The sequence below is a fragment of the Thalassophryne amazonica genome, chromosome 8 (genome assembly GCF_902500255.1).
Source record: "Thalassophryne amazonica chromosome 8, fThaAma1.1, whole genome shotgun sequence".
NCBI lineage: Eukaryota > Metazoa > Chordata > Actinopteri > Batrachoidiformes > Batrachoididae > Thalassophryne > Thalassophryne amazonica.
Window position 1 is genome coordinate 60,005,889 of NC_047110.1, and position 26,666 is coordinate 60,032,554.

At 39.3% G+C, this 26,666-nt stretch overlaps 1 protein-coding gene, 1 long non-coding RNA gene, 4 other non-coding genes and 1 pseudogene across 6 annotated transcripts; 5 read left to right on the plus strand and 2 right to left on the minus strand.

Moving 5' to 3' along the window:
- Window positions 1-4,719: 4,719 nt before the first annotated feature.
- LOC117514910 (protein zwilch homolog) lies at window positions 4,720-8,923 on the minus strand. The gene is made up of 12 exons (XM_034175481.1): window positions 8,819-8,923; window positions 8,446-8,636; window positions 8,268-8,347; window positions 8,035-8,190; window positions 7,840-7,911; window positions 7,416-7,509; window positions 7,294-7,346; window positions 7,105-7,207; window positions 6,941-7,020; window positions 4,997-5,153; window positions 4,878-4,906; window positions 4,720-4,788 (listed from the first exon to the last, which is right to left on the minus strand). The coding sequence occupies exons 1-12, from the start codon at window positions 8,905-8,907 to the stop codon at window positions 4,720-4,722; spliced, it is 1,173 nt and encodes a 390-aa protein (XP_034031372.1). The 5' UTR covers window positions 8,908-8,923.
- A 3,132-nt stretch (window positions 8,924-12,055) lies between these two features.
- LOC117515719 lies at window positions 12,056-15,189 on the minus strand. The gene is made up of 3 exons (XR_004562215.1): window positions 15,129-15,189; window positions 14,942-14,984; window positions 12,056-12,129 (listed from the first exon to the last, which is right to left on the minus strand). It is a non-coding gene; the product is annotated as an uncharacterized LOC117515719 (long non-coding RNA).
- Window positions 15,190-16,229: 1,040 nt separating this feature from the next.
- Window positions 16,230-26,590, plus strand: LOC117515717 (annotated as a pseudogene).
- Window positions 16,700-16,798, plus strand: LOC117516433. The gene has a single exon (XR_004562410.1). It is a non-coding gene; the product is annotated as a small nucleolar RNA SNORD16 (small nucleolar RNA).
- LOC117516432 lies at window positions 17,089-17,188 on the plus strand. The gene has a single exon (XR_004562409.1). It is a non-coding gene; the product is annotated as a small nucleolar RNA SNORD16 (small nucleolar RNA).
- On the plus strand, window positions 25,860-25,931 carry LOC117516429. Its single transcript, XR_004562407.1, has one exon. It is a non-coding gene; the product is annotated as a small nucleolar RNA SNORD18 (small nucleolar RNA).
- LOC117516431 lies at window positions 26,121-26,188 on the plus strand. The gene has a single exon (XR_004562408.1). It is a non-coding gene; the product is annotated as a small nucleolar RNA SNORD18 (small nucleolar RNA).
- Window positions 26,591-26,666: the final 76 nt, after the last annotated feature.

Here is a 26,666-nt window from a genome sequence, read left to right on the forward strand (position 1 = left end):
TTCTGCATCTTCCCTTTCTCCCTGCTGTAACGGCACATAATGAGCCAAATACGTTGCGTTCTGTTGTTGCTATCTGTTAATTGGCTGAACACACATGACTGAGCTAATGTGGTTTTGTAGACAGGTAGAAAATGTGTTGCTTTGAGTTTTAGGGATCCTGTATCATGAAACACTGTCTTACAGCACCAAAACCTAAACTTCAGTACTGTTGGAGTTCAGTAGTAGTAGAGTTCAACACCTTACACGAGCAGCTTCACAACACACTTTGCCTGCACATATCATTACTGGTTCCCTGCATTGTGTAATATTTGACTGTATAATGGCTATGGGGGGGTTTAAATGATATTTTGAGCGACCAGTCGCTCTGAGACACAGGCAACATATGTATAATACAAAAGGAAAAATGCAACCATTAGAGTCAATACTTGAGGGGAAACTCACCTTGCTGTTGCTTCACCTCAGAGCTTTAGTGGCTGCTGTGCGTTTTGACAGGTAGATGCTAAGCTGTTAACTCACCAGAAATCATTTTGCTTGTCTAAAGGGCCTTTCACACAGAGCATGCAGATGTGGCATCCATTGCTCCAAAACCTATTATTTTCAGTGAGAGACTACATGGAAAAACCACATTTGTGCAATGCTCCATTGTGAGTGTACACTGCCGCTTGACATCAAACTCACCACTGTCAAAGTTACATGTAAACTCAATCCAACTTTTCGCTGGTGTGCACTGTGACATGGCTTCATGCATCCAATTGGAACCAGGCATCAGACCAAAACATGGAAGATGACAGGGTGCAGAAATGTGTCAGAGGAACACCAGAACTGTTAATTTACACACAGCATTTTTCTGAAGAAAATCCTTAGGTTTTTGTTTTGTTTGTTTGTTGTTGTTTTTTAGCCTCATTCTAAGCCTGTACAGGGTTCTAGCTAGGATAAAATTTTAGCGTAGTGGTAATGTTGAGGGAGTGAAGTGACTGAGGGGGCGATGGTGCGGGGGGCTTTTGAAAATTGTAGCTAACAATTGGCCATTCTAGGGGTACCCAGAGAGGAAAAGCCAGGTACGACAGCCCATGTCCAGAAGGCTGGGGAAGTTTGTTGAGTGGGCAATCTCATTCTGGGTTAGCCAGTACATGGCCCTCAGTGAGGCAGTCGGAGTCCTATGTTTTATGCTTTTACTTCTGTTTTTAATTAGGTATTTGAATTTTTTTGATTTTTATTTAAATTTTTATGTTGAACTGTTCTGTGTGAGGCACCTTGAGAAGACTTTTGTTATTTGGTGCTTTATAAGCTGATTAAATTGAACAACATTTTATTGAGTCTTAAAGTAAATATGAAATTGGTTACTGGATCCTTAAACTCTGGACATAAAGTCTACATGGTGGATCCTTGATCTCTGGACATACACAGAAATAAAATCTTAGTTTTTGTCAAAAGCATTTCCTTTCAGACATTATTATCAGGGATGAGATTTTTCCGCGGATTTGACAGTCCTGGGGGTCGATTTTGTGAAACATCCAAATCCGTTGAGAAAATTGTGGGGGGGTGAGAATGCAAAAAAAAATAAATTTTAATGCCAGGAGTACCTTTAGGGGCTTTCACATTGGCATATTCGTAGAGCTGCTCATTGCAGCGTTGTTTCATTTAAATACGGCCGAAATACGCGCGTACTCAGCCTTTAACAGTGTTCGTTCCTACTTGCAGCTGCGTGTGTTCGCGTTTTAATGTGTGCACACAGTCGTGTGTGCCATACTGCACCAGTTTGTGCTATTTTCTGCCTCTGGAAGTGCGCTCTGTTCTCTACTGCACGGTGTGGTGCGGCTCAAAAACAGTCATTTAACATTATTATTTATTTATATATATTTATTTATGCAGCGAGTGCGCGTTTATTTTAGAGTCACAGCTCTTTTCAGCTTTGATCAGACTGATCGATCAGGGCGTTTGATGATCACACCGACATGCAGCGAGTGCGCGTTTATTTTAAAGAGTCGCACCTCTGATTAGACACACACAGAGAGAGAGAGAGGGGGAGGGAGAGCGTGCGCGTGCGAGAGAGCAGGTTTATTTTAAGGAGTCTGATAGAGGAGAGAGAGTGGGTTTATTTTAAGGAGACTCAGACTCCTCAAAATAAAAATCTCTCTCACTCTCTGAGAGCGAGAGCGCTTTTATGAAATGATGCGACACAGTGATTCAGTCCTCTGAAAATCGAATTTGCCAATCTCATCCCTGTATTATTGGCATGAATGTCTTTCCATACCTATGAGCTGAGCTCGTGCAGCTGTGCTGCACATCAGGTTCATAAAGAATGCAGAACATCTCATTTTTGGAGAAAGAAAAACACGTTTTAGTCGATTGTAGTTTGTATTGCAACGTTTGTAAAGAGGTGTTTTATTTAAAGCGGCAATTCGTTTGGAAGTTATTAATTCCGAGCAGACTCTCTCAGCGCGAGCTGCGCAGCATTTGCTGTGCCAACGGAACAGAGACGATTCTCGTTTGTTGACTGCAACAAGAAAAGAGCCCCAGTTACTGACTTTAATACACTCAAGTGACTCATATTTTAATGGCTTTGAGAGGGGTTAAGAAGCGGACTTACCGCTTCTGAAGAGCAGTGAATCAAAGAGCCACGAGCCATTGAATCGAAGCATTGCTTCATTGATTCACGCTTAAAACTGGAGTTGCGCTGCAGAAACGGTTGATTACAGACCCATTACGCTGTATTGAAAATAAGAGTAACGGTCCAAAATGATAGCGTAACGAGCCTTAACGCAAGTTTGCGCTACCTAGAACCCTGCCTGTACGAGTATGTGCCATTGATGAGAAATTTCACTTTTTATTTGAGATGACAAGCCAAAATTAGGTGGGTGGTAGGGGGTTAACCTATTTTGAAGTTTCTTACATTAGAAAAGTTGTACGTAATATAGTCTGAAGTTTTTAAAAAAGGTTTTCAAGAAATCTTTGTACATTAATTTCAGAACTTATCTGGTGTTTCAGGTGAGATGACTTCTTGATTAAAATAATGAACCATGGACATTTATTTATTTTACAAATAAAATGGCATGAAAATAGTAATATGTACACTTAAATCTGTAGACTCATTCATTCATATCTGCATTTCAACCAGGTTAAAAGACACTGTAAATATGTATTATAAACACAACAGCAGATGTAACAATGAGTGCAGTGTGTCTGGTAAAAATTAATGTATATTTTCTACAATCTCGTTTAATTTTCTTATTTAGCACCACATGTAGTCATGTGATATAAACCCCCATGATATCATTTTATTATTTAGTAATTTCAACATTTTATTACATCCTCATTGGCTGTGATTGCTTTTAATGTAATTACAAAAATGTGGATATTGTAGCAATTGTGAATGCTTTGCAATTGTGCACAATAGGTGTGAGGCTTCTGCCTCTGCAGCTGTCTTTTTGGCTGAACTTTGACTTCATGGACATGTTTAATGATTCATTCACTTAATGTAAAAATATAAAGGAAAGAGCTTTTTCAAATAATCAGATAGTTGCTGTTTTAAGATCCTTTGTTTTATTTAGAAGAGTAGCAGCAGGTGTTGGTTTTCAGAGTCGACTGTTGAGCTGGACTCTAAAGACATTTAAACACAGGAGTGTCTTCCACAGCTTTGACCTCTTGGTGGGGTTTTTGGAGACTTTCCTCACATTTTGAAGAGCAGAGATGTTCTCTTCTGTCTGGACTTCAGGTTTTGGTGTTCAGCTCCATCACTGGAGGCTTTTGAAGCACATCTGTATTTACAAGGTTGTCTGTACAGCGAATGTTGAAATGTTTCTAATGAGGAATAAGTGAACAAATATATTCTTAAAATATAAAGAAACACGAAACAGTGCTGTGCTATTTTTTTAAGGGTGATTACTAGATAGTTAAAAAAATTAAATTATTTAAACTTGAGATTGTTTTTGTAGTCAGCAGTAACAAAACACTAGTGTGTGGCTTTATTTGTTAAAAATAGATGAACATTTTACAAATGTAAAACAGTCAGCTTGACTGGGTGACTAATGCTAAGTTTTCACATACAAGGAATTTGATCTGGTGTTGTACATTTGACAAATTTGCAGAAGCAACGTTGCTCAAACTGGGTGTGTGCATATATCCAAAAGTGAAAAATTTCAGACTGTCTGTCTGCTTTGGCTCTCTGGAGTCTTATCGGTTCGGCCGGGCGGAACAGTTGCTGAAAAAAGCTCCTGCCAGTGGGGTGATGTCCATCACTCATTCTTCTGCTTTTTGCTCCTGATCTTGTGGTTGTGACTTGCAGACTGAGTGCTTCACTTTTTATTTAAAAAAACAAAAATCTCCTACACGCATGTCTTCCCAACGTGCTGTGCATGCTGAGAAGTCCTTACTTCCTTGATGCCAGAGCACTTTATGCCTGGTGTGATCCTTTGAAAGCAGCTTTAATCAAAGAGCAGTCCACAATGGACCTGAAGGCTGATGTCCCACAGACTGACATAGAAGAAGATAGCAGTGTACAGACTGGAGCTGTGTCTATTGTATTTATTTATTCAACTTCATGATATTTGTAGCTCCTTGCACTTTCTGGGTGAAGGTCACATTGAAAAGTTCTGTGAATTAAACAAGCTGGAAAAGATTTAAATATTTTTGTGTGTTAGTGTGTTATACTAATTTTGACACATTTTACTCTTGGCAAATATTGGCCTGAATATCTGTATCGGCCTCCAACCCTTGTCACTAATCGGTATCGTCGACCCCTAAAAATTTTTGCTCCAGTAGATCAACTTCTGTACTCAGATAAAAACCCTGTGAAGTAAAACACAAACACTCAGAATACTTTGATAAATCATTTGTCACTAATGGAGCATATTAGGGGAAAAAAGTACTGAGTTTACCAAATGGTTTAGAGTTGTTAGTTCTTCACCTGAGGCAGAAAACACACAGTAAGTTTAAAATAAATCCCATGTGCAATGGGCACAATTATACAAAGTGTGAAAAAAGAGAAATAGTATACCAATGAGATAGTTAATGTAATCTTTCCTCATCTTGTCCAGACCCATCTCTAACAGCATGTGGACAGGAGCGAGACCCGTAAGGGAAACATGACTGATCTGCTCATGGTACGACTGTAAGATGAGTTTGCTCAGAGAGCTGCAGCTGTCTCTGTGAATCTAAGGGAAGTGAAATAAATCCAGAATGTAACATTCAGTACTTTCTACACTTTGTATTGTTTTTGTGTTTAAAATTTTAACAATCTGAATCACCAGATCGATCCAAAACACAACTGTTTGCCTGTTTAATAACCCAGACATGTCTGCCACCTGCTGGATGATTAATAGATTCTGGATGAGGAGCAGATGTTCTCAAACTCAAATAAGACCACACAACCCCGCAGAAAGGATTTTATATGAATGTAGTTGAAGCACACACTTCTTCCTTCCCACTCATCTCGCTTACTGTATGTGTTTTTTATTTGTTACATGTAGCTTTAAATGAGCTTGTCAGTTTCTTTCATTTTCAAATCCTAGGTCCGGTGGCCACTAAGGTGTCACAGTGACAAAAGCCACAGTTCGAATTGGATGCATTTTTTTGAAGCCATAGATTGGATCATTTTCGGATCAACAAAAAAAAAAAAAAAAAAAAAAAAAACTTTGCCTTGTATTTTTAAAAATAACAATGGCTAATGAAAATAAGTAACTTTTGCCTGTGATCCTGAATGAACACAAGGTGTCCAATGTTTTACAGAATATTTTAAAATAAAATACTTAATAGTTATATTAAACTGCAATATAAACAGCATCAATGAATTTTTAAAAAATTGCCTCTCTCAAATCATGAAAATTACAAAACAAAACAAACAAAAAAAATTAGAAGAAGCAGCAAAACTGACCCGAGTTCATAACTTAAAGAGTTATTTATTACCATGAGAACATGTGATTACACAGTCTTTTGGAGTTTCAGCCAGCTTGGCTGTGCATACTCGATTCAGTGGGCTCAGACAAAATCAGTCAAAACCAATCTGGTTTCAAAGTCAACATGGTTCAAATTACATTACTTTATTCTTAAATACAAAAAGTAAGTCAATAATAATAATAATATAATAATAATAATTTTCAAAGTAGTGGAATCTGGTTAAGATTATTATGTGAAAAACCCTTTAAAATGGCTTCAAAAGTGGATCTTTAAGGGGTTTGGGTGGAGGGGTTCCCCACCTCTCCCCTGTGGGTCTGCCCCTGCACAATCTGTATGGGAGCTGCAGAACAGACAAGAAGAGAAAGAGGGTTCACTGGTTGTCTTCAATCGCCCTTATCGACTCCATGAGTCTGCACGCTCAAACAGCGGGACAGACGTGCACTGCTGCTGATCTAAAACAGACTTATCGCGTGCGTACTGCAGAGCAGTGTGTTAGTGTAATTTTTTAAAATACACAGCGCTGTGTGCTGATCAATCACTTTCGCAGACAAAGCGAAACCCAAGCGCAGTTTTTTAGTGAATCAACTTTAACTGACTCATCAAAAAATGCCTTTATCGGGCTGATCAGTTTTCTTCTATTTGTCAACGGGCTGATCGGATTCAATCAGTTTTCTTCTATTTGTCAACAGGGCGTACAGAGATTTAGCAATGCGGCTTTTCGGGAAATCAATGCAGAAAAGCTACACTCCACAGCCCCACACAAGGCTGTTTTTCACAGGCTGTGTTCACGATGTGCATGTGCTGTAAACATTGCAAATAATTCATGGTTCACCTGCATGCCAATTCGGTGTGTGTGTGTGGATGTGGGGGGGTCCGTACGGATCACAGATCAGCTGTAACACTGTGACTTCCTGGTATGAAGACTGGGTTTATACATTATGTTTATTTTTAGGGTAGAGTGGATCAGGGTTAGTATAGCCTTAAGACATTGATGATCTTTTCTATGTGATAAGCATTTTTCAAATGATGTGTTAGTGTGCTTTACCCATGGTTTGATGTCTCCATATCTCAGAGCTTCAATGACCAGCTTCAGACAGTCTCCAATGTCTTGATATGATGTCACACCTATATTTGTGTTAAATAAGTAAAATAATCAAACTGAGGTAAGTTATCTTATAAGTTCCATGTACAGCACTAACGTGGACTCACTCTTTCTCATTCGAACCCACAGTTGCTCTACAAAATCCAAGTCGCCTCTTTCCAAGAGAGAGTTGAAAATAGGCGTGTCCAAGTCTGGCTTTGGATTTGTGTCCTTTAAGAAACGGGTGGGGAGGAAACTACTACAAGAATTCTGCAATGAAGGACATTTGTGAAATGTGCCTTGATCTATAATCATACCTCAGCTCTTTTTGCAGACTGGTCCTGAACCATGTTTACAGTACTCTGCAGCTCTGAAAGAGTACAACAGCAACATGAACATTAAATCACTGCAACGTGACATGATTAACCATGAAAGATACCTTCCAGATAAGCTGTAGTCAGATTTACAGCAGAGCTACTTTCCAAAGGTTCCATCCATTCCGTCTCACCAGTTCTCAAACCGTCAGCAAGAGTCTGAAACAACAACCTGCAGCTTAGAGTGAATTACTTCAAATTACAGCGAAAGTGACCTGAAAGACTTTTTACCAAATCCAGTTTTGTTTGTCTAAGTGGTTCACAATCACCTGTACTCAAGCTGACCATTCTCACAGCAGTCACGTCACCACATATCATATGCAAAATAGATTAGGATGACATAGGCTGATTTTATTATCCCAGAAGTGACCAGATTTATTTATTTTAAATAAATCCACACCAGTGTCAAAACCAGGTGACACGTTTCCCCATTGGGGTAACATCAAATGATAACGTCAACACAGTCTTACAGCAGAAAAGGGCACAAACCTGAAGAAACTCCAGCTCCCTGTATATCTCAAACACTGGGCTCCTCATGTCCCCACTGGCAACTTTGATATTCTGTTGGTGCACAAACATGAACAATAATCACAGTTTGAGTATATCTGTAGCTTTTACTTCACAAAACTATGTTTTATTTTAAGAATTAAGATTATATTGCAGGTATGAATGCCCTATGCTTACCAGAGTGGCTGTGGAGGACATGGGTGGCATCTCAAGGATACTGTCCACGTGACTCCATTTGAAATCTACTGTAACGCTACTTTGTGACTCAATCAAAGTGTTTTCAACAACAGTTGAGCCAAACAGGTTGAACTTAGCACTGCCTTTTGTCACCATCTGGAAGCAGTGAGGGATTATGTGAATGAACAAACATTGACTGAATTAAAAGAGACGGCATATGGTGACACACGCACTGAGGCCAGGTGATGTCTCTTTTTATGTTCTTGTTTAAGCTCATCCAGGGTTATGAGAGACCCTCTGTCCACAGTTGCTCCTAGCAAAATTAAAACACAACAAAAGCATAAACACTGAAACCCTTCGCACTGAATGGTGACTAAATATGAATTCTGCTGCTGAGGACTGAAGCATTACCTTTACAGGTGACAGAGTATAACTTAACACCAGTAACTTTGTTGCCTGTCGAGGACATTTCCGCTCCAAGCCAGACAGTTCCAGAAGGGTCAGACATGTCACATCGCACCCACAAAGGACGTAAGACGGGGATGTTGTCCACTCCTGGCACACTACCATTTTGAGATAATGTGTACCAAGACAGCAAATTCCTATTAAATTGGAAAGAATAATTAATGTATTAATTTTGAAAGTGAGCTACAGTATTGATAGCTAATAACCCACATCTGCTTAATCAAAATCAAATACCTAATGTCTTTCTGTACATACACTGATATCAGAGCAACAAAATATAAATTTATCTATTAGTAAATTTAAATGGAACATTGTTAACCTGGCTTTTGTGACTGTGAGCGGCTGTGGACCCAAATCTTCCTCGAAGACATGAGCATCATTGTCGGCATAAGATGATGATGAATCCATTTCTCGACCATCAGGTTCATTTAATTTAGTGACCTAGAACATAAGAAAAGGACTTTCAAATGATGTGGATTAAGTGGAATGGACGATCAAAACATGGCTTTGAAGTAATTTGCACTGAAATGATTAGCTGATTAATTAAGTAGCTGATTGTTTGAACAATTTTTATGGGAATTAAATAATGCAATTCTAAAATACCGTCAGCCGTACGAGCCTTGTGTTCTTTATAATTTGCAGTTTTTCAATTAATTAAGATCCTGTTCTCTTGCATACAATTTGTACATGTTCAATCAAGCCCCTCTATTAATCAGTCAATCAGAAACAATATTTAGGTTTTAACAGCATCTGCAGGAGGCTTTGCGTGTGTGGTGTGTGTGTGTGTGTGTGTGTGTGTGTGTGTGTGTGGTGTGTGTGTGTGTGTGTGTGTGTGTGTACATGAGCATTTGACAAAAGTGGAAGTTATGCAAATCAAGGAATATTTGTAGATCACCCTCTGTGAATTTACTGGTATAAATGAGACAAATTTAACTCCAATGGAAGTTAGCTCTGAGTTAGCGGAGGTTAGCGCGCAGGCAAAAATGCTGTTTTCGATTTTAGAAGTGTTTTATTTTATTTTTTATTTCTCGCTAGCATTTACATAATATATGAGAGACATGCATATAACACAAAGCAAAGCAGTTTTGAAGAGGACCAGCAATGATGTCTGGTGCAGCTCTACTTTGACTGGCTGCCATCCCCCACCACTCAAAAACAAAGCAGACAGATTCAAACTTTTAAACCTCTTAAAATATGTCAAGGTTAGCCATCTTTGAACTTGTCTGTGGTCTGTGTCCCAAGAATGTTCCCTTTTGAATTTGAAGACTGTGGGACAGACAGACAGACAGACCTTCGCAATACCCAATGGTCCTATGTTGGCCTCAGGTAAAAATGCAAACTTTAACTAACTCCAGATTTTCAAAATAACACATGCTTATATAAAACATACCTTGCTAATACAGGTGTCTGAAAAAAAGTACCACAAAAATCAGCTAATCTGAATTCTGTTTTTTTTTTTTCCCTAGACAAGAAGATATATGTGAGGAATTTCTCCTGATGTAGTTTGAGACTGATCCAATGAAGACGCCGCTTAAAATCAAGCAAAAAGGGAAACTGGTAGAATTGTACTGAGACCAAATCAATCATGCAAACCTAACAATATCAATGTCATTTTGCAGTTAGAAAAGCTCCAGACAAAAGACAATAGAGGGATTGTAAAGAAGTTTCACACTGATAGAACTGTTTCACAATGTTAAAGAAGATCTGGCTGAACCAGACACAAGATGGCACATATTGAGCACATCTTGTGAATGCCCAAAACTCTTACAAACTGAGGTGAAATCAGAAATGAATAGCAGAAGCAACATTCCCTGAGATAAGCTTCAAGATGACCTAGGACAGATTTCACAGTAGCCAAAGGGTATAGATTTTCTATGGCTTTATTTTTGTGGCACTTTTTGTTGGAACACCCAGTATTAGATACTGGCTTATAAGTGGACTGCGCTGCATTATTATATACTTAATGCATTATTGCTACATCTTTATCAAGAGGATTCCTACAATGTTACTGCTTGTATTTCTGAGAGGGGCTTTACATAGTTAAGAATGAATATACACACAGAATCATATTATTACACAAAGTTATTCAGTTTTGTTTTGGTTTTTAGACAAACTGATGTGCAGACACTTTGATGCTTGGTGCTGTGAAAAAAAATTGTATGTGGTAGTAACCTCTCTCACAATGTAAAGATTTACTGCTTATTGCTAATAACCATTTCCAATCAACTAATTATTCTAAGAATTGGTGATTGTTTTTCTGTATATTATCTAACTGGGTAATAAACTGGTTGCAAGTGATAAAAAAAAGCAATGTGAAGATGACACGATGAGCTCTGGGAAACTGATGGCCACAGTTTAAAATTAAGCAGAGGTGGCTCTGTGGCATCAGAGTTACACTACCAACTCACAGACCGCCCTGGGACTGCGCTTGATGCCATCTGCAGGCATCCTGGATAAGACATTTCTTCTCCACTGTCCCAGTCCACCCAGCTGTAAATGTGTACCAGTAACCAGCCTCAACAGGTGAATACTTTTGAGACTCATCCACCTCATGTTACAGAAACCAGAGCTAAGCACCAACCTGATTGGCCAGAGTTCCCCAGAAAGAATTCCTGCTGTGTAAAACTATCAATACACTGACAAAATTATTAATCATAATATGTCCTGTGAGTGGCAGGGCAAGTATAGATTAATGGAGTCAGTCAGGCAGTTGAGTGAGAGAGTGAGTCAGCAAAATGTCCTCGCATAATTCCAGAAAAACTACATAATTTCTGAGATTCTGAGTTTTAATACAGGTGAAGACAAAGAACCTCCTATTTTGCACCATGGTGGCACATTTTAACATGCACACTGACAATAACATAAAGATAGACAGGGCTATCGAGTTGCTTGTGAAGCCTTGTTACTAACTGCAGTGTTCTTGTGGCCACTAAGGCCACTGTTGGTTGTAATCAATCAAATGAATAGTCTATAGGTTACACCCCTAAAAGCTCACATCCAGTTGTATGTCTGTGCCATTTGTAGTTGACAGTGCAGTATTCGTCTGCACAGGCCACAATTGGGTTCCGGTGCAACTATATAGTCACTGGTTGTCAACAGGACTACAGTGGGACAATTCTTTTGGCTGCTCTAGTTGTGAAACTAGTAAGGGTCCACATGTTCTGGCTTGGCCTGTTTTATGCCAGGAACCCTTCCTGATGCAACTCCAGATACATAACAACATTGGGGGATGGAAGGTTTTGAACCTTTCTTGGACCTTCTTGCTGCAAGGCAACGGCACTCCCAGTGGTTAGGATTAGGCCTGATTTTGTAATAGTCACCACACAGCTGAGCATCAGCTCCATCAGCCAATGCCAGAAAAATAAGCCAGTGCCATGTGGGTGAACAACTGGTAGTGTCAGAAGAATAGCCAGTATGTGGTAAGGTCCAAAGCCATACTGGAAATGCTGGACAACAAGCAAGTATGCAATATATCTGGGTCTGAGAACCAACAGCAACAGTCAGAATAAAATAATCCTTAGTTACTTAATGATTGACAAAATATTACTCACAGGTTTTCACAGATGAAGACTGGATAGTTGCCACAGTACAAATTCAGCACAGGAATCTTATCTTTAGTATGCGTATGTCCTTAAAAAAATAAAATTAAAAAAAATTAGCACATCTACATCAACACACATAACTTATTTAGTGACAGAATAACAATGGCACAAACATACTGATTTAGTGAAGTACCTCAGTACCATATTAATTTATTTTGTCTGAAGAGTACATGGCCAAAACTATCATTAAGAAATTGACCTCCAGATTAAATCCTTTTACAAACATGCATCTTATTTCAACAGGAAAACTCTTCTTCAGTTAATGCCATTTTTGATTATTGTTGTTCTTCCTCATACTCCCGTCTCATCAGATCTCTTCAAAATAAGCGAATCAAACAAAAGGGACACTGGCTCTTGGCAGCACACTTGACAAAAGTAACTTGACAGCATTAGTTTATTGAAGGAAAAGGAATTAATGAATGCAGGATTATAACTCAAATCCCAAATTTTTCCACATCACTTTTTCCACATTTTATGCTTACAACCTTATTTCAAATGGTATGAAATTAATTTTTTCCTCAAAATTCTAAACACAATGTTCCCTTTGAATTTAATGACAATGTGAAAAAGTTTGTTTGGTGTGTGTTTTTTTTTTTTTTTTTTTTGGGGGGGGGGGGGGTTAAAATTTCTGCAAATTTATTAAAATGAAAAAAAAAAAATCCTGAGAAATCATACGTACATAAGTATTCACAGCCTTTGCCATGAAACTCAAAATTGAGCTCAGGCGCATCATGCTTCCACTGATCATCCTTGAGATGTTTTTGCAGCTTAATTGGAGTCCACCTGGGGTAAATTCATTTGATTGGACATGATTTGTTAAGTCACACACTCCTGTCTACATATAAGGTCCCCACAGTTGACAGTGCATGTCAGAGCACAAACCAAACATGAAGTCAAAGGAATTGTCTGTAGACCTCTGAGACAGGATTGTCTCGAGGCACAAATCTGGGGAAGAGTACAGAAACATCTACGGCTTTGAAGGTCCCAATGAGCACAGTGGCCTCCATCATCCATAAATGGATCCACCAGGACTCTTCCTAGAGCTGGCCACCCATCTAAACGAGCGATCGGGGGGAGAAGGCCCTTAGTTAGGATGGGTGACAAAGAACCCGTGGTCACTCTGTCAGAGCTTCAACATTCCTCTGTGGAGAGAGGAGAACCTTCCAGAAGAACAACCATCTCCGCAGCAATCCACCAACCAGGCCTGTATAGTAGAGTGGCCAGCCTGAAGTCACTCCTTAATAAAGGCACATGGCAGCCCATCTGGAGTTTGCCAAAAGATAGGAGGACTCTCAGACCATGAGAAACAAAATTCTCTGGTCTGATGAGACAATGATTTAACCTCTTCGGTGTGAATGCCAGAAGTCATGTTGGAGGAAACCAGGCACCATCCCTACAGTGAAGCATGGTGGTGGCAGCATCATGCTGTGTGGATGTTTTTCAGCAGCAGCAACTCAGAGACTAGGAAGGATTGAGGGAAAGATTAACGCAGCAATGTACAGACACATCCTGGATGAAAACCTGTTCCAGAGCGCTCTTGACCTCAGACTCAGGCAACAATTCATCTTTCAGCAGGACAATGACCCTAAGCACACAGCCAAGATATCAAAGGAGTGGCTTCAGGACAACTCTGTGAATGTCCATGAGGGATCCAGCCAGAGCCCAGACCTGAATCCAATTGAACATCTCTGGAGAGATCTGAAAATGGCTGTCCACTGATGCTCCCCATCCAAATTGATAACCTTGAGAGGTGCTACAAACAGGAATGGGGAGAAACTGCCCAAAGATAGCTTCGCCAAGCTTGTGGCATCATATTCAAGAAGACTTGAGACTGAAACTGCTGCCAAAGGTGCATCAACAGTGTTGAGCAAAGGGTGTGAAGACTTATGTACATGTGATTCCCTAGCCTAGATTTTAATAAATCTGCAAAAATAATAATAAAAAAAAATCAAATCTTTTACATGTTGTCATTATGGGGTGTTATGAGTAAAATTCTGAGTGGAAAAAAATGAATTTACTCCACTTTGGAATAAGGCTGTATGTGGAAAAAGTCAAGCGCTGTGAATTCTTTCCCAATGCACTGTAATGCACCTGACCACAAGCATAATCACTTTTGAAAGTTACACTGAGTTTATACACCAAGCATGATTGAAACTGTTCTGTTTTTAAGATATCGCTTTGGCCTTTGCAATAGCGTCTTTCTACTTTGCACACTAATAAGCAGGTCAACCACAGCAGTGCTATTGTGCTCCTAGTGCCTCTTTTACAAAACAGGTCTACAAGAATTTGGACAGTGACTACTTGTAATTTTGTCTGTGTACACCAACCTATACCAGCAATCACTGGGCAAAAGGGTTAGGGTTAGACCACCAGACTATCACAGGACTGACACATATGTGGTCAATTCAGAGTCATCAATTCACTTAACCTGCAAGTCTTTGGAAGTGCGAGAAAGCTGGAGTACCTGGAGGGATCCCACACAAATACGGGGAGAACATGCAAACTCCACAGAGGAAGGACCAGGTCGCAAGCGAACATAGAACCTTCTCACTTTCTCTACAATGCTAATATAAGGACTATTTTAAATACAAAATTACTTTTGCCCCATTTTTGTTTGGATAAGTCATGACGGATACATGAACATTTCCAAGTGATTGAATCATCTTCTTCGTCTTCTCATACAATCGTTAAGAAATACAAACATTACACACACACATATATATATATATATATATATATATATATATATATATATATATATATATATAAACTGGGAACGCAACGGACAAAAGTTGCGCTATTTATTGAATCAAGTAGCACTTTTACGCGTAATGACGTACCTCAAATATACATGAATCCCTAAGTTCCTCATCTTGAAGAGATCTGCACGCACCACAGAAAACAAGAACAGTTCGCAGTGATACAGTACCAGTGAAAACAGCTAAAGGCTAATCAACGTCACTTAAGTTAAGTTCGTGAATAAAACGAATATTAATACTAACGTAAAGTACACAAAACATAACTCACTGAAGAACACGAAAAAACTCCTGAGCACAGTTTATCACCTTTGAGCCCATTCAAGATAATAAGACGCGTCTCACAAAAACAGAATGCTGCTAATCATAGTTTGATAGTCGCGCCGCGCGCACTCTCAAACGGTGACGTCATGATCACAAGGCATTGACAAATCTTTACATATAACTATATTAATAATCCTTGTAAAAATATTAATACTCAAATATACATTACAATTAAAATGTAAGTAAACTAAGAAAATATATACAGAAAATATTTTTTTATCTACGAATGTAGTTCGGTCTTTACGTGTCTTCCGCAAATATGAAAATAGTGCCAGTGATGTCGACTGATGTTAAAGCATTTGTTGAGCATCGTGATTTAAGAATGTAACCTAAATTTACCGTACGTTGTTACAAATTATATGTGCATCATTTTCTTATATAAACATAGTTGTAATAATTTTAAAAAAAAAACCTCACCTCGGAAGCTGTCCTGCGTCAGGGCGGATGGATATACTACCCAGGGTTGTTTCCTGACTTCCTTTTTCACTGTGGCCGCCATAACGTGTGGAGTGTGGTTCCCGGCGAGCCGAAAATAACGACCGAAAATGTAAAAAGTGACACTGTTTTTACTTTTAATATACTATACGATGAACTTGCATTTTTTTTTAGTTAATAGGTAAAGGCTGTGTTTCTGCCGTGCTGAGCCGGAGAGGTGCCGGCTAGTACAAATGGCACGAGCAGCCATTTTGCGCGAGCTGCTCTCTGTAGTTACACGTGTGATTGTCGAGCTGGCCCTAGAATCAGAAGTAGTAGTTAGAAATATGTCGTTAAAGGACCGAATATATACATTTCCGTGGCTGTAGTTCCCATTTTTCTCTGTATGTGTATAATCTTAATTTGTAATATGCACGGATGGTATAATTAAATTTGCTAGCCGCTAGCGAACGCCATGCTCGTTTTTGCAACCACGGACTCGTGCCTGAAAACCAGACTTTGAAGAATCATACGTGACCGACCTCAATTAATGTGTCGCTGTGGTACAGGTTATGCTAAAGAACACGCCATACTTAGGAAATGTGTGATATGCTTTTTAAGATTACATTTTGTCCCTAAATTTGCTTCCTCAGGCCTGTGCCCGACCCCTGATATCGGTTTATTCCGATAAAGGAGAATCTTCAGGCAAGAATGTTGTCATGCCTGCGGTGTTTAGAGCTCCAATTCGTCCTGATGTTGTGAATTTTGTGCATACAAATATGCGTAAAAACAACCGTCAGCCTTATGCAGTCAGCGAACTGGCAGGTAAGCAAAGACGGACGTTTTGAAATGATCTGGGCTTTGGCTAGTGAAGGAAAGCATTTGTAACTGAGGCGTGTTTGGTTTTTATTTTAAATAAATATAGGTCATCAGACCAGTGCGGAGTCATGGGTACAGGAAGAGCTGTGGCTCGTATACCTCGTTTGAGAGGTGGTGGTACCCATCGCTCTGGTTCAAGGAGCGTTGGAAATGTATCCTAACCAGAATTGAAGCCTTTTTGAATTATTCTCTTTGCTGTCAATTTCATGGTGACTGGTAATGGCTTGCTATGATGGTGTAATTTGCGTCTGACTCTGAGGCCAGTGACAGAATGCCTGCTGTCATATGCTGGCACAGATGGTTGCTGAAGATTGAGTCTGAGCAAGGCTTATATACATGGTGTTACTGCAGCAGTTTGGCTTCTTGACCTTTTATCTAGATGTGCCGTGGAGGTCGTATGTTGCTCCCACGAAGACCTGGCGTCGCTGGCACGCAGGATCAACACAACCCAGAAACGCTATGCCATCTGTTCTGCTTGGCTGCCTCTGCGTTGCCCTCTCTTGTGATGTCCAAAGGTAAGATCTTCTTTTACCGATCTCTCTGGTGCAACATTTCACTTTGAGAAGTGGATTATGGTGTTGTTTACACAAGAAAGCACAGCTCAACATTATTCTTGCCATGATGGTGTAATTTGCGTCTGACCCTGTCAACAGTGACAGTTGCCTGCTGTCTCTAAGCTGTTATAGGGTATTGATGAGTCTTAGTTTCTGAGCAAGCTGTTGTAACGGCAGTCTCTGAAAGGCGATATCCGGATTGATTATATTTATGTAACATAATGGTTCTCTTTGTAGGACACCGCATTGAGGAAATCCCTGAAGTTCCACTTGTGGTTGAAGACAAAGTTGAGAGCTACAAAAAGACTAAAGAGGCTGTGCTTCTGCTGAAGAAGCTTAAAGCATGGAATGATATCAAAAAGGTAATCTGCCTGAATCTGGATATTGACTAAATTTGAAACGGCTCTGCCTCAGTTGTGAAACTCTGTCACTGAAGCTGGTGCAGAGCAGTATGGGTGTCATTTACTTTTCAAAGTAATGTGTAAAGATTTCATGCTTACTGCATTTTTTTGGATAGGGCTTAATGATATTGAAGGATTTATTTTGAATACACAGAGGGACAAGAAGGTTTTTGACTTGATTGAATCATTGCACTGTATGTTTTCTTTGTAGCAATGAACAACATTTTTTCATGTTAGTATGACACGAAATTTATGTACATCATATATCATAAGTATAAATATTTTCCCCCACCCCTAGTAATTTTTATACATATTGTGCACCAGTGGAGTGAAGAATGTGGCTGTGATATGTAAGTAGCAGTGATGAAAGTTATCCAGAAATTACCGGAAATCTGTTTTTTTACTCACCTGCTGAACCTTTCCGAGTTTTTTTTTGATAACATGCAGTTGGTGGTAGTGCTCTGTTTGTTTTGGGTTCGGGAGTTGATTAAATCATATTTTGGGGACTGGGCAGTGGTTCTCCTAACGGTTAACTTTGTTGTGGACATTATTATTTTTTTTTTTCCTCAGTAGTCACACTTTAAGCAACGCTTACGGGTGAAGCTCCTAGCTGCTGAAAGTGCTGATGCCGTTAGCATACAGATGAGAGTTTAACTCTGTCTGCAAGTCATAACCACAAGAGTAATGAGTTTGAGCAACGGAGCTTCTGCAAATTTGTCTGGAGTGAGTAATTGAAAATAATGTGATGGTAGTGCTGTGCTGTTGTTTATCAGCTAACGTTAGCCTTTAGCTGTGGGATATTGAATGAATTACTTGTTGAGCTGAGTGAACGTTTTATATTCAGAAATTGTTAGACCTATTTTTATTTTTACTGAATAAAGCAACACCGTTTTTTAATTGTTACTACCGTAACTACAAGAAAAGTCTCAACTTTAAATAACTTAATGTTTTTTATTAAGGTTTTTTTTGTTGTTGTTGAGTAATCAGACAAAGAAAATAGCAGTGCTGTATCATGTTTCTTTATATTTTAAGAAATATATTTCTTGTCTCACATCAGAAACATTTAAACATTTGCTGAATGAATCTACCAGACTTAAAAATGTACACATTACTTTTCATGCTATTTTATGTCTAAAAATAAATGCCCAAGATTCCTCATCATGTTAATCAAGAAATTCTCAAGTTATGGTTTTAATTTACAAATGAACATCAAAAATTTTTAAAGAATCTTTTTAAAAAACAAAACTATTTTAATTACAATTTTTCTAATGTAAGAAAAGTTTTTTTATTTCAAAATGTACAGTAATCAAATTAGTCTTAAGTAAAAACACATTTGTCAGCATTTTAAGGTAGCGAAGAATTTGAAAAGAGTATCAATAGCTCCGAAGTAAGGTTGCGACCTATCCAATGCCGTATCGGGATCGGCTTCCAGTACCAAGGTAATTCAAGTATCAGAAAATACCAACACAACTGCTGCTTGCTTTCTGCTGTTTACTGCTCAGCGTGAGGGGGCAAGGGGAGGGGGTTCCTGAGCTGAAGCTGAGCTGTTCTGCATCACAGCTGAGGGTTTTAAACCACGAGTTGTGGAAATTTGGGGGGGTGGGGGTAAAATGAAAATGCGCCAGAATGCATCTGAGATTTCAAATTGTACTTTAATTTATTGATTTTACTACAGGAACGCTGACCATGTAGGAGGCTATATTGCAATATTTATACAGCAACTACATTGTGCCATCCTAATTACAGGTGTGGTTAGATTGATGTACTTTGAATATTGTATTTTTAGGTTTATGCCTCACAGCGTATGCGTGCTGGTAAGGGTAAGATGAGGAATCGTAGACGGATCCAGCGCAGAGGGCCATGCATCATCTACAACCAAGATGCAGGTGTGACTAAAGCCTTCAGAAATATCCCAGGTGGGTTTGTTCATTAGTGTCACAGCCCCTGCATAAATGGACAGTCTTTCTGATTGTGGCACTGGGTGTCAACAACTTGTGAAAAAACAAATCAGAAAGTAGTGGCAGGCAGTCTATTTAGACCCCAGTCATTGTAACTTTGGAGTCTCAGGTCACAAGTGCAGTTGATAGTTTTTACTGACACAATTGTCATTTTTATGCCTAGTGTCCTTTTAATTAGAAAACCACTTGCACTCGTATGGGCACATTGCTGTTAAGTTTTATCATCTCTTACCAAAAACCATTTGCACCATAGGTCAGTGTTTTCCAACTGTGGTCCTCAGGGTCCAGGGTCTTCTGCATCTTCCCTTTCTCCCTGCTGTAACGGCACATAATGAGCCAAATACGTTGCGTTCTGTTGTTGCTATCTGTTAATTGGCTGAACACACATGACTGAGCTAATGTGGTTTTGTAGACAGGTAGAAAATGTGTTGCTTTGAGTTTTAGGGATCCCGTATCATGAAACACTGTCTTACAGCACCAAAACCTAAACTCCAGTACTGTTGGAGTTCAGTAGTAGTAGAGTTCAACACCTTACACGAGCAGCTTCACAACACACTTTGCCTGCACATATCATTACTGGTTCCCTGCAGTTGTGTAATATTTGACTGTATAATGGCTATGGGGGGGTTTAAATGATATTTTGAGCGACCAGTCGCTCTGAGACACAGGCAACATATGTATAATACAAAAGGAAAAATGCAACCATTAGAGTCAATACTTGAGGGGAAACTCACCTTGCTGTTGCTTCACCTCAGAGCTTTAGTGGCTGCTGTGCGTTTTGACAGGTAGATGCTAAGCTGTTAACTCACCAGAAATCATTTTGCTTGTCTAAAGGGCCTTTCACACAGAGCATGCAGATGTGGCATCCATTGCTCCAAAACCTATTATTTTCAGTGAGAGACTACATGGAAAAACCACATTTGTGCAATGCTTCATTGTGAGTGTACACTGCCGCTTGACATCAAACTCACCACTGTCAAAGTTACATGTAAACTCAATCCAACTTTTCGCTGGTGTGCACTGTGACATGGCTTCATGCATCCGATTGGAACCAGGCATCAGACCAAAACATGGAAGATGACAGGGTGCAGAAATGTGTCAGAGGAACACCAGAACTGTTAATTTACACACAGCATTTTTCTGAAGAAAATCCTTAGGTTTTTGTTTTGTTTGTTTGTTGTTGTTTTTTAGCCTCATTCTAAGCCTGTACAGGGTTCTAGCTAGGATAAAATTTTAGCGTAGTGGTAATGTTGAGGGAGTGAAGTGACTGAGGGGGCGATGGTGCGGGGGGCTTTTGAAAATTGTAGCTAACAATTGGCCATTCTAGGGGTACCCAGAGAGGAAAAGCCAGGTACGACAGCCCATGTCCAGAAGGCTGGGGAAGTTTGTTGAGTGGGCAATCTCATTCTGGGTTAGCCAGTACATGGCCCTCAGTGAGGCAGTCGGAGTCCTATGTTTTATGCTTTTACTTCTGTTTTTAATTAGGTATTTGAATTTTTTGATTTTATTTAAATTTTTATGTTGAACTGTTCTGTGTGAGGCACCTTGAGAAGACTTTTGTTATTTGGTGCTTTATAAGCTGATTAAATTGAACAACATTTTATTGAGTCTTAAAGTAAATATGAAATTGGTTACTGGATCCTTAAACTCTGGACATAAAGTCTACATGGTGGATCCTTGATCTCTGGACATACACAGAAATAAAATCTTAGTTTTTGTCAAAAGCATTTCCTTTCAGACATTATTATCAGGGATGAGATTTTTCCGCGGATTTGACAGTCCTGGGGGTCGATTTTGTGAAACATCCAAATCCGTTGAGAAAATTGTGGGGGGGTGAGAATGCAAAAAAAAATAAATTTTAATGCCAGGAGTACCTTTAGGGGCTTTCACATTGGCATATTCGTAGAGCTGCTCATTGCAGCGTTGTTTCATTTAAATACGGCCGAAATACGCGCGTACTCAGCCTTTAACAGTGTTCGTTCCTACTTGCAGCTGCGTGTGTTCGCGTTTTAATGTGTGCACACAGTCGTGTGTGCCATACTGCACCAGTTTGTGCTATTTTCTGCCTCTGTGGAAGTGCGCTCTGTTCTCTACTGCACGGTGTGGTGCGGCTCAAAAACAGTCATTTAACATTATTATTTATTTATATATATATTTATTTATGCAGCGAGTGCGCGTTTATTTTAGAGTCACAGCTCTTTTCAGCTTTGATCAGACTGATCGATCAGGGCGTTTGATGATCACACCGACATGCAGCGAGTGCGCGTTTATTTTAAAGAGTCGCACCTCTGATTAGACACACACAGAGAGAGAGAGGGGGAGGGAGAGCGTGCGCGTGCGAGAGAGCAGGTTTATTTTAAGGAGTCTGATAGAGGAGAGAGAGTGGGTTTATTTTAAGGAGACTCAGACTCCTCAAAATAAAAAATCTCTCTCGCTCTCTGAGAGCGAGAGCGCTTTTATGAAATGATGCGACACAGTGATTCAGTCCTCTGAAAATCGAATTTGCCAATCTCATCCCTGTATTATTGGCATGAATGTCTTTCCATACCTATGAGCTGAGCTCGTGCAGCTGTGCTGCACATCAGGTTCATAAAGAATGCAGAACATCTCATTTTTGGAGAAAGAAAAACACGTTTTAGTCGATTGTAGTTTGTATTGCAACGTTTGTAAAGAGGTGTTTTATTTAAAGCGGCAATTCGTTTGGAAGTTATTAATTCCGAGCAGACTCTCTCAGCAGAGAGCTGCGCAGCATTTGGAGCTGTGCCAACGGAACAGAGGACGATTCTCGTTTGTTGACTGCAACAAGAAAAGAGCCCCAGTTAATGACTTTAATACACACAAGTGACTCATATTTTAATGGCTTTGAGAGGGGTTAAGAAGCGGACTTACCGCTTCTGAAGAGCAGTGAATCAAAGAGCCACGAGCCATTGAATCGAAGCATTGCTTCATTGATTCACGCTTAAAACTGGAGTTGCGCTGCAGAAACGGTTGATTACAGACCCATTACGCTGTATTGAAAATAAGAGTAACGGTCCAAAATGATAGCGTAACGAGCCTTAACGCAAGTTTGCGCTACCTAGAACCCTGCCTGTACGAGTATGTGCCATTGATGAGAAATTTCACTTTTTATTTGAGATGACAAGCCAAAATTAGGTGGGTGGTAGGGGGTTAACCTATTTTGAAGTTTTCTTACATTAGAAAAGTTGTACGTAATATAGTCTGAAGTTTTTAAAAAAGGTTTTCAAGAAATCTTTGTACATTAATTTCAGAACTTATCTGGTGTTTCAGGTGAGATGACTTCTTGATTAAAATAATGAACCATGGACATTTATTTATTTTTACAAATAAAATGGCATGAAAATAGTAATATGTACACTTAAATCTGTAGACTCATTCATTCATATCTGCATTTCAACCAGGTTAAAAGACACTGTAAATATGTATTATAAACACAACAGCAGATGTAACAATGAGTGCAGTGTGTCTGGTAAAAATTAATGTATATTTTCTACAATCTCGTTTAATTTCTTATTTAGCACCACATGTAGTCATGTGATATAAACCCCCATGATATCATTTTATTATTTAGTAATTTCAACATTTTATTACATCCTCATTGGCTGTGATTGCTTTTAATGTAATTACAAAAATGTGGATATTGTAGCAATGTGAATGCTTTGCAATTGTGCACAATAGGTGTGAGGCTTCTGCCTCTGCAGCTGTCTTTTTGGCTGAACTTTGACTTCATGGACATGTTTAATGATTCATTCACTTAATGTAAAAATATAAAGGAAAGAGCTTTTTCAAATAATCAGATAGTTGCTGTTTTAAGATCCTTTGTTTTATTTAGAAGACTAGCAGCAGGTGTTGGTTTTCAGAGTCGACTGTTGAGCTGGACTCTAAAGACATTTAAACACAGGAGTGTCTTCCACAGCTTTGACCTCTTGGTGGGGTTTTTGGAGACTTTCCTCACATTTTGAAGAGCAGAGATGTTCTCTTCTGTCTGGACTTCAGGTTTTGGTGTTCAGCTCCATCACTGGAGGTTTTTGAAGCACATCTGTATTTACAAGGTTGTCTGTACAGCGAATGTTGAAATGTTTCTAATGAGGAATAAGTGAACAAATATATTCTTAAAATATAAAGAAACACGAAACAGTGCTGTGCTATTTTTTTTAAGGGTGATTACTAGATAGTTAAAAAAATTAAATTATTTAAACTTGAGATTGTTTTTGTAGTCAGCAGTAACAAAACACTAGTGTGTGGCTTTATTTGTTAAAAATAGAATGAACATTTTACAAATGTAAAACAGTCAGCTTGACTGGGTGACTAATGCTAAGTTTTCACATACAAGGAATTTGATCTGGTGTTGTACATTTGACAAATTTGCAGAAGCAACGTTGCTCAAACTGGGTGTGTGCATATATCCAAAAGTGAAAAATTTCAGACTGTCTGTCTGCTTTGGCTCTCTGGAGTCTTATCGGTTCGGCCGGGCGGAACAGTTGCTGAAAAAAGCTCCTGCCAGTGGGGTGATGTCCATCACTCATTCTTCTGCTTTTTGCTCCTGATCTTGTGGTTGTGACTTGCAGACTGAGTGCTTCACTTTTTATTTAAAAAAAACAAAAATCTCCTACACGCATGTCTTCCCAACGTGCTGTGCATGCTGAGAAGTCCTTACTTCCTTGATGCCAGAGCACTTTATGCCTGGTGTGATCCTTTGAAAGCAGCTTTAATCAAAGAGCAGTCCACAATGGACCTGAAGGCTGATGTCCCACAGACTGACATAGAAGAAGATAGCAGTGTACAGACTGGAGCTGTGTCTATTGTATTTATTTATTCAACTTCATGATATTTGTAGCTCCTTGCACTTTCTGGGTGAAGGTCACATTGAAAAGTTCTGTGAATTAAACAAGCTGGAAAAGATTTAAATATTTTTGTGTGTTAGTGTGTTATACTAATTTTGACACATTTTACTCTTGGCAAATATTGGCCTGAAATATCTGTATCGGCCTCCAACCCTTGTCACTAATCGGTATCGTCGACCCCTAAAATTTTCGAATAGTCGAAGACAAATATGTATGGATCATTGAACTCTGCTCCGTTACACCACTGAGTATATTGGTCAAATATATAGAGACCAATAGTAGCTATAAAACGTGCCGGAACCGGTTTTCCACACCGTATATAACGGATTTTCACTCACATCAGACAAAACGTCCTGTGCGACGAACCAAAAACAACCGCTTTAGCTAGGAGCCTTCTGCATGCCTGAAACCTGCGTACCTGCTAAATGGAGACTGCAAAGACTATGATTTGTCACGTTTAAATTTTCGCTCCTTTCTCTCCCATCATATTTTAAGTTATTTCAGTATGCACGTTGAGGGACCTGGAAAATTAACCCAGAAAAGGCCACTGTTCCTGCAGTAAGACGCCCAGCAACGCTTTGGAAAACTTTTAAAAGGGTCACGTGCATGTCAGCGTCATTGCATGGCTACAGAGTTATGGGGCTAGAGAAGCTTAAATCGGGCTTTAAGGTACCACTCTGCAGCGGACTTAGAAAAAAGTGACTCGACCAAATGTAATTTTTTTTTTTTTTTTTTTTTATGCACATAATGCCCCAGCACTTATTTAAGGCAGGCGGTTAAGTTTTGACCTGGTCATTAAATGAGACAGGTCGCTATTCAAGGTCAGGTTTTTAATCGGGGAAATGCATAAACCTAATTGGTGCTGGAGATTTGCCGTACATTGTTCAATGCCTCCTGGCTGTAACTAATTCGTTGCATACATATGGCGGATTTTCTCCATTTTTATTTGTAAGAATTTTGTCCGTTTTATACATATCGGATTTCGATTAACAGAAAAAATACACTGGTCCACCTGAATCGTCAAGCTACCAATATCAGGTTGTAATTTGTAATGTACTGTTGGAGTGGTAAACAGATTTTTTTTTTAGGTTAAGAGAACCTTGGTCTGAAAGAGTTTGAGAAGCACTGCTTTAAAAAAAAAAAAAAACTCCTATTTGATCTGAACCCAGTGCTGCGCTAGTATTTCCTGCCACTTAAATGGCAAAGTGCACGCAGAAAACAGCCCAAACAGCTTTTTGCATCTGTTCACAGAATAGGGGCTACGGTGTGTACATTGTGAAACAGCCAAGTTTTGTCTTCAGTCCTCATGTTGAAATGAGAAAATAAAACAAAAAGAAAAGCTTCTGCATTACACTCAGGAGTGTGATGTTTTTTCTGCAGGTATCACTCTGCAGAATGTGAACAAACTGAACCTCCTGAGGCTCGCCCCTGGTGGTCATGTTGGACGTTTCTGCATCTGGACTGAGAGTGCTTTCCGCAAATTGGATGACCTGTATGGCACCTGGCGTAAACCTGCTTCCCTGAAGATGGACTATAAGTAAGTGTTTTCTGTTTTTAAGAAATAATCTTTCAAACAAGTAAAACTTGTATTTCCTGCCCCATATTGTGTACTGCAATGATGAGCGTTCACTTCATGGTCCGTGTTTTTGAAACCATGTGATAGTTGATGAAGTTCTGAGTTTGTGCACCACGTCTCTTTGCTACTTCTGTACACAGGATTCTTTCCCCTAATGTCTGTATTTTTTGCAGCCTGCCAATGCACAAAATGACAAACACAGACCTGAGCAGGATTCTGAAGAGTGAAGAGATCCAGAAATCACTTCGTGCACCCAAGTGAGTTTTACAGAATTTGAGTTATTAGAAGTAATTTGTCACTATGATGATGTTCCACTTCAGGTCCGTGTTTCTGATCTCTGATTATTATGGAAGTTCTGAGCACTGCAACTGTGTATTACATACTGGTGTTTAGCAGAGGTTCACTGTTAATACTGGGCTTTTGTGTTGTTTTTTGTTTTGTTTTTTACAGCAAGAAGATCACCCGCAGAGTTCTTAAGAAGAATCCTCTAAAGAACTTGAGGATAATGCTCAAACTGAACCCTTATGCCAAATCAGCAAGACGTCGTGCCATCCTCAAGCATGACCCCAAGGTAAGGAGCAAACCTGTGAAATATTTTGTACCCTTAATTCTTCATAAACTGGTACCTTACTCTGTATTCCCACAGATCAAGGCTAAGATGCTGAAATCCAAAAAGAAGCCCAAAAGGAAGGGAGCACCTGTTAAAAAACCCAAGGCATAAATCTGTTCACTCAAGTTCACTAATAAAATGAGATTTCAAATACACAAGTCACTCCTGTCATTCACAAGACTTAATATTTACTGCACATGTGCACTGTAAAGACATGGGGAGTAGCAAACA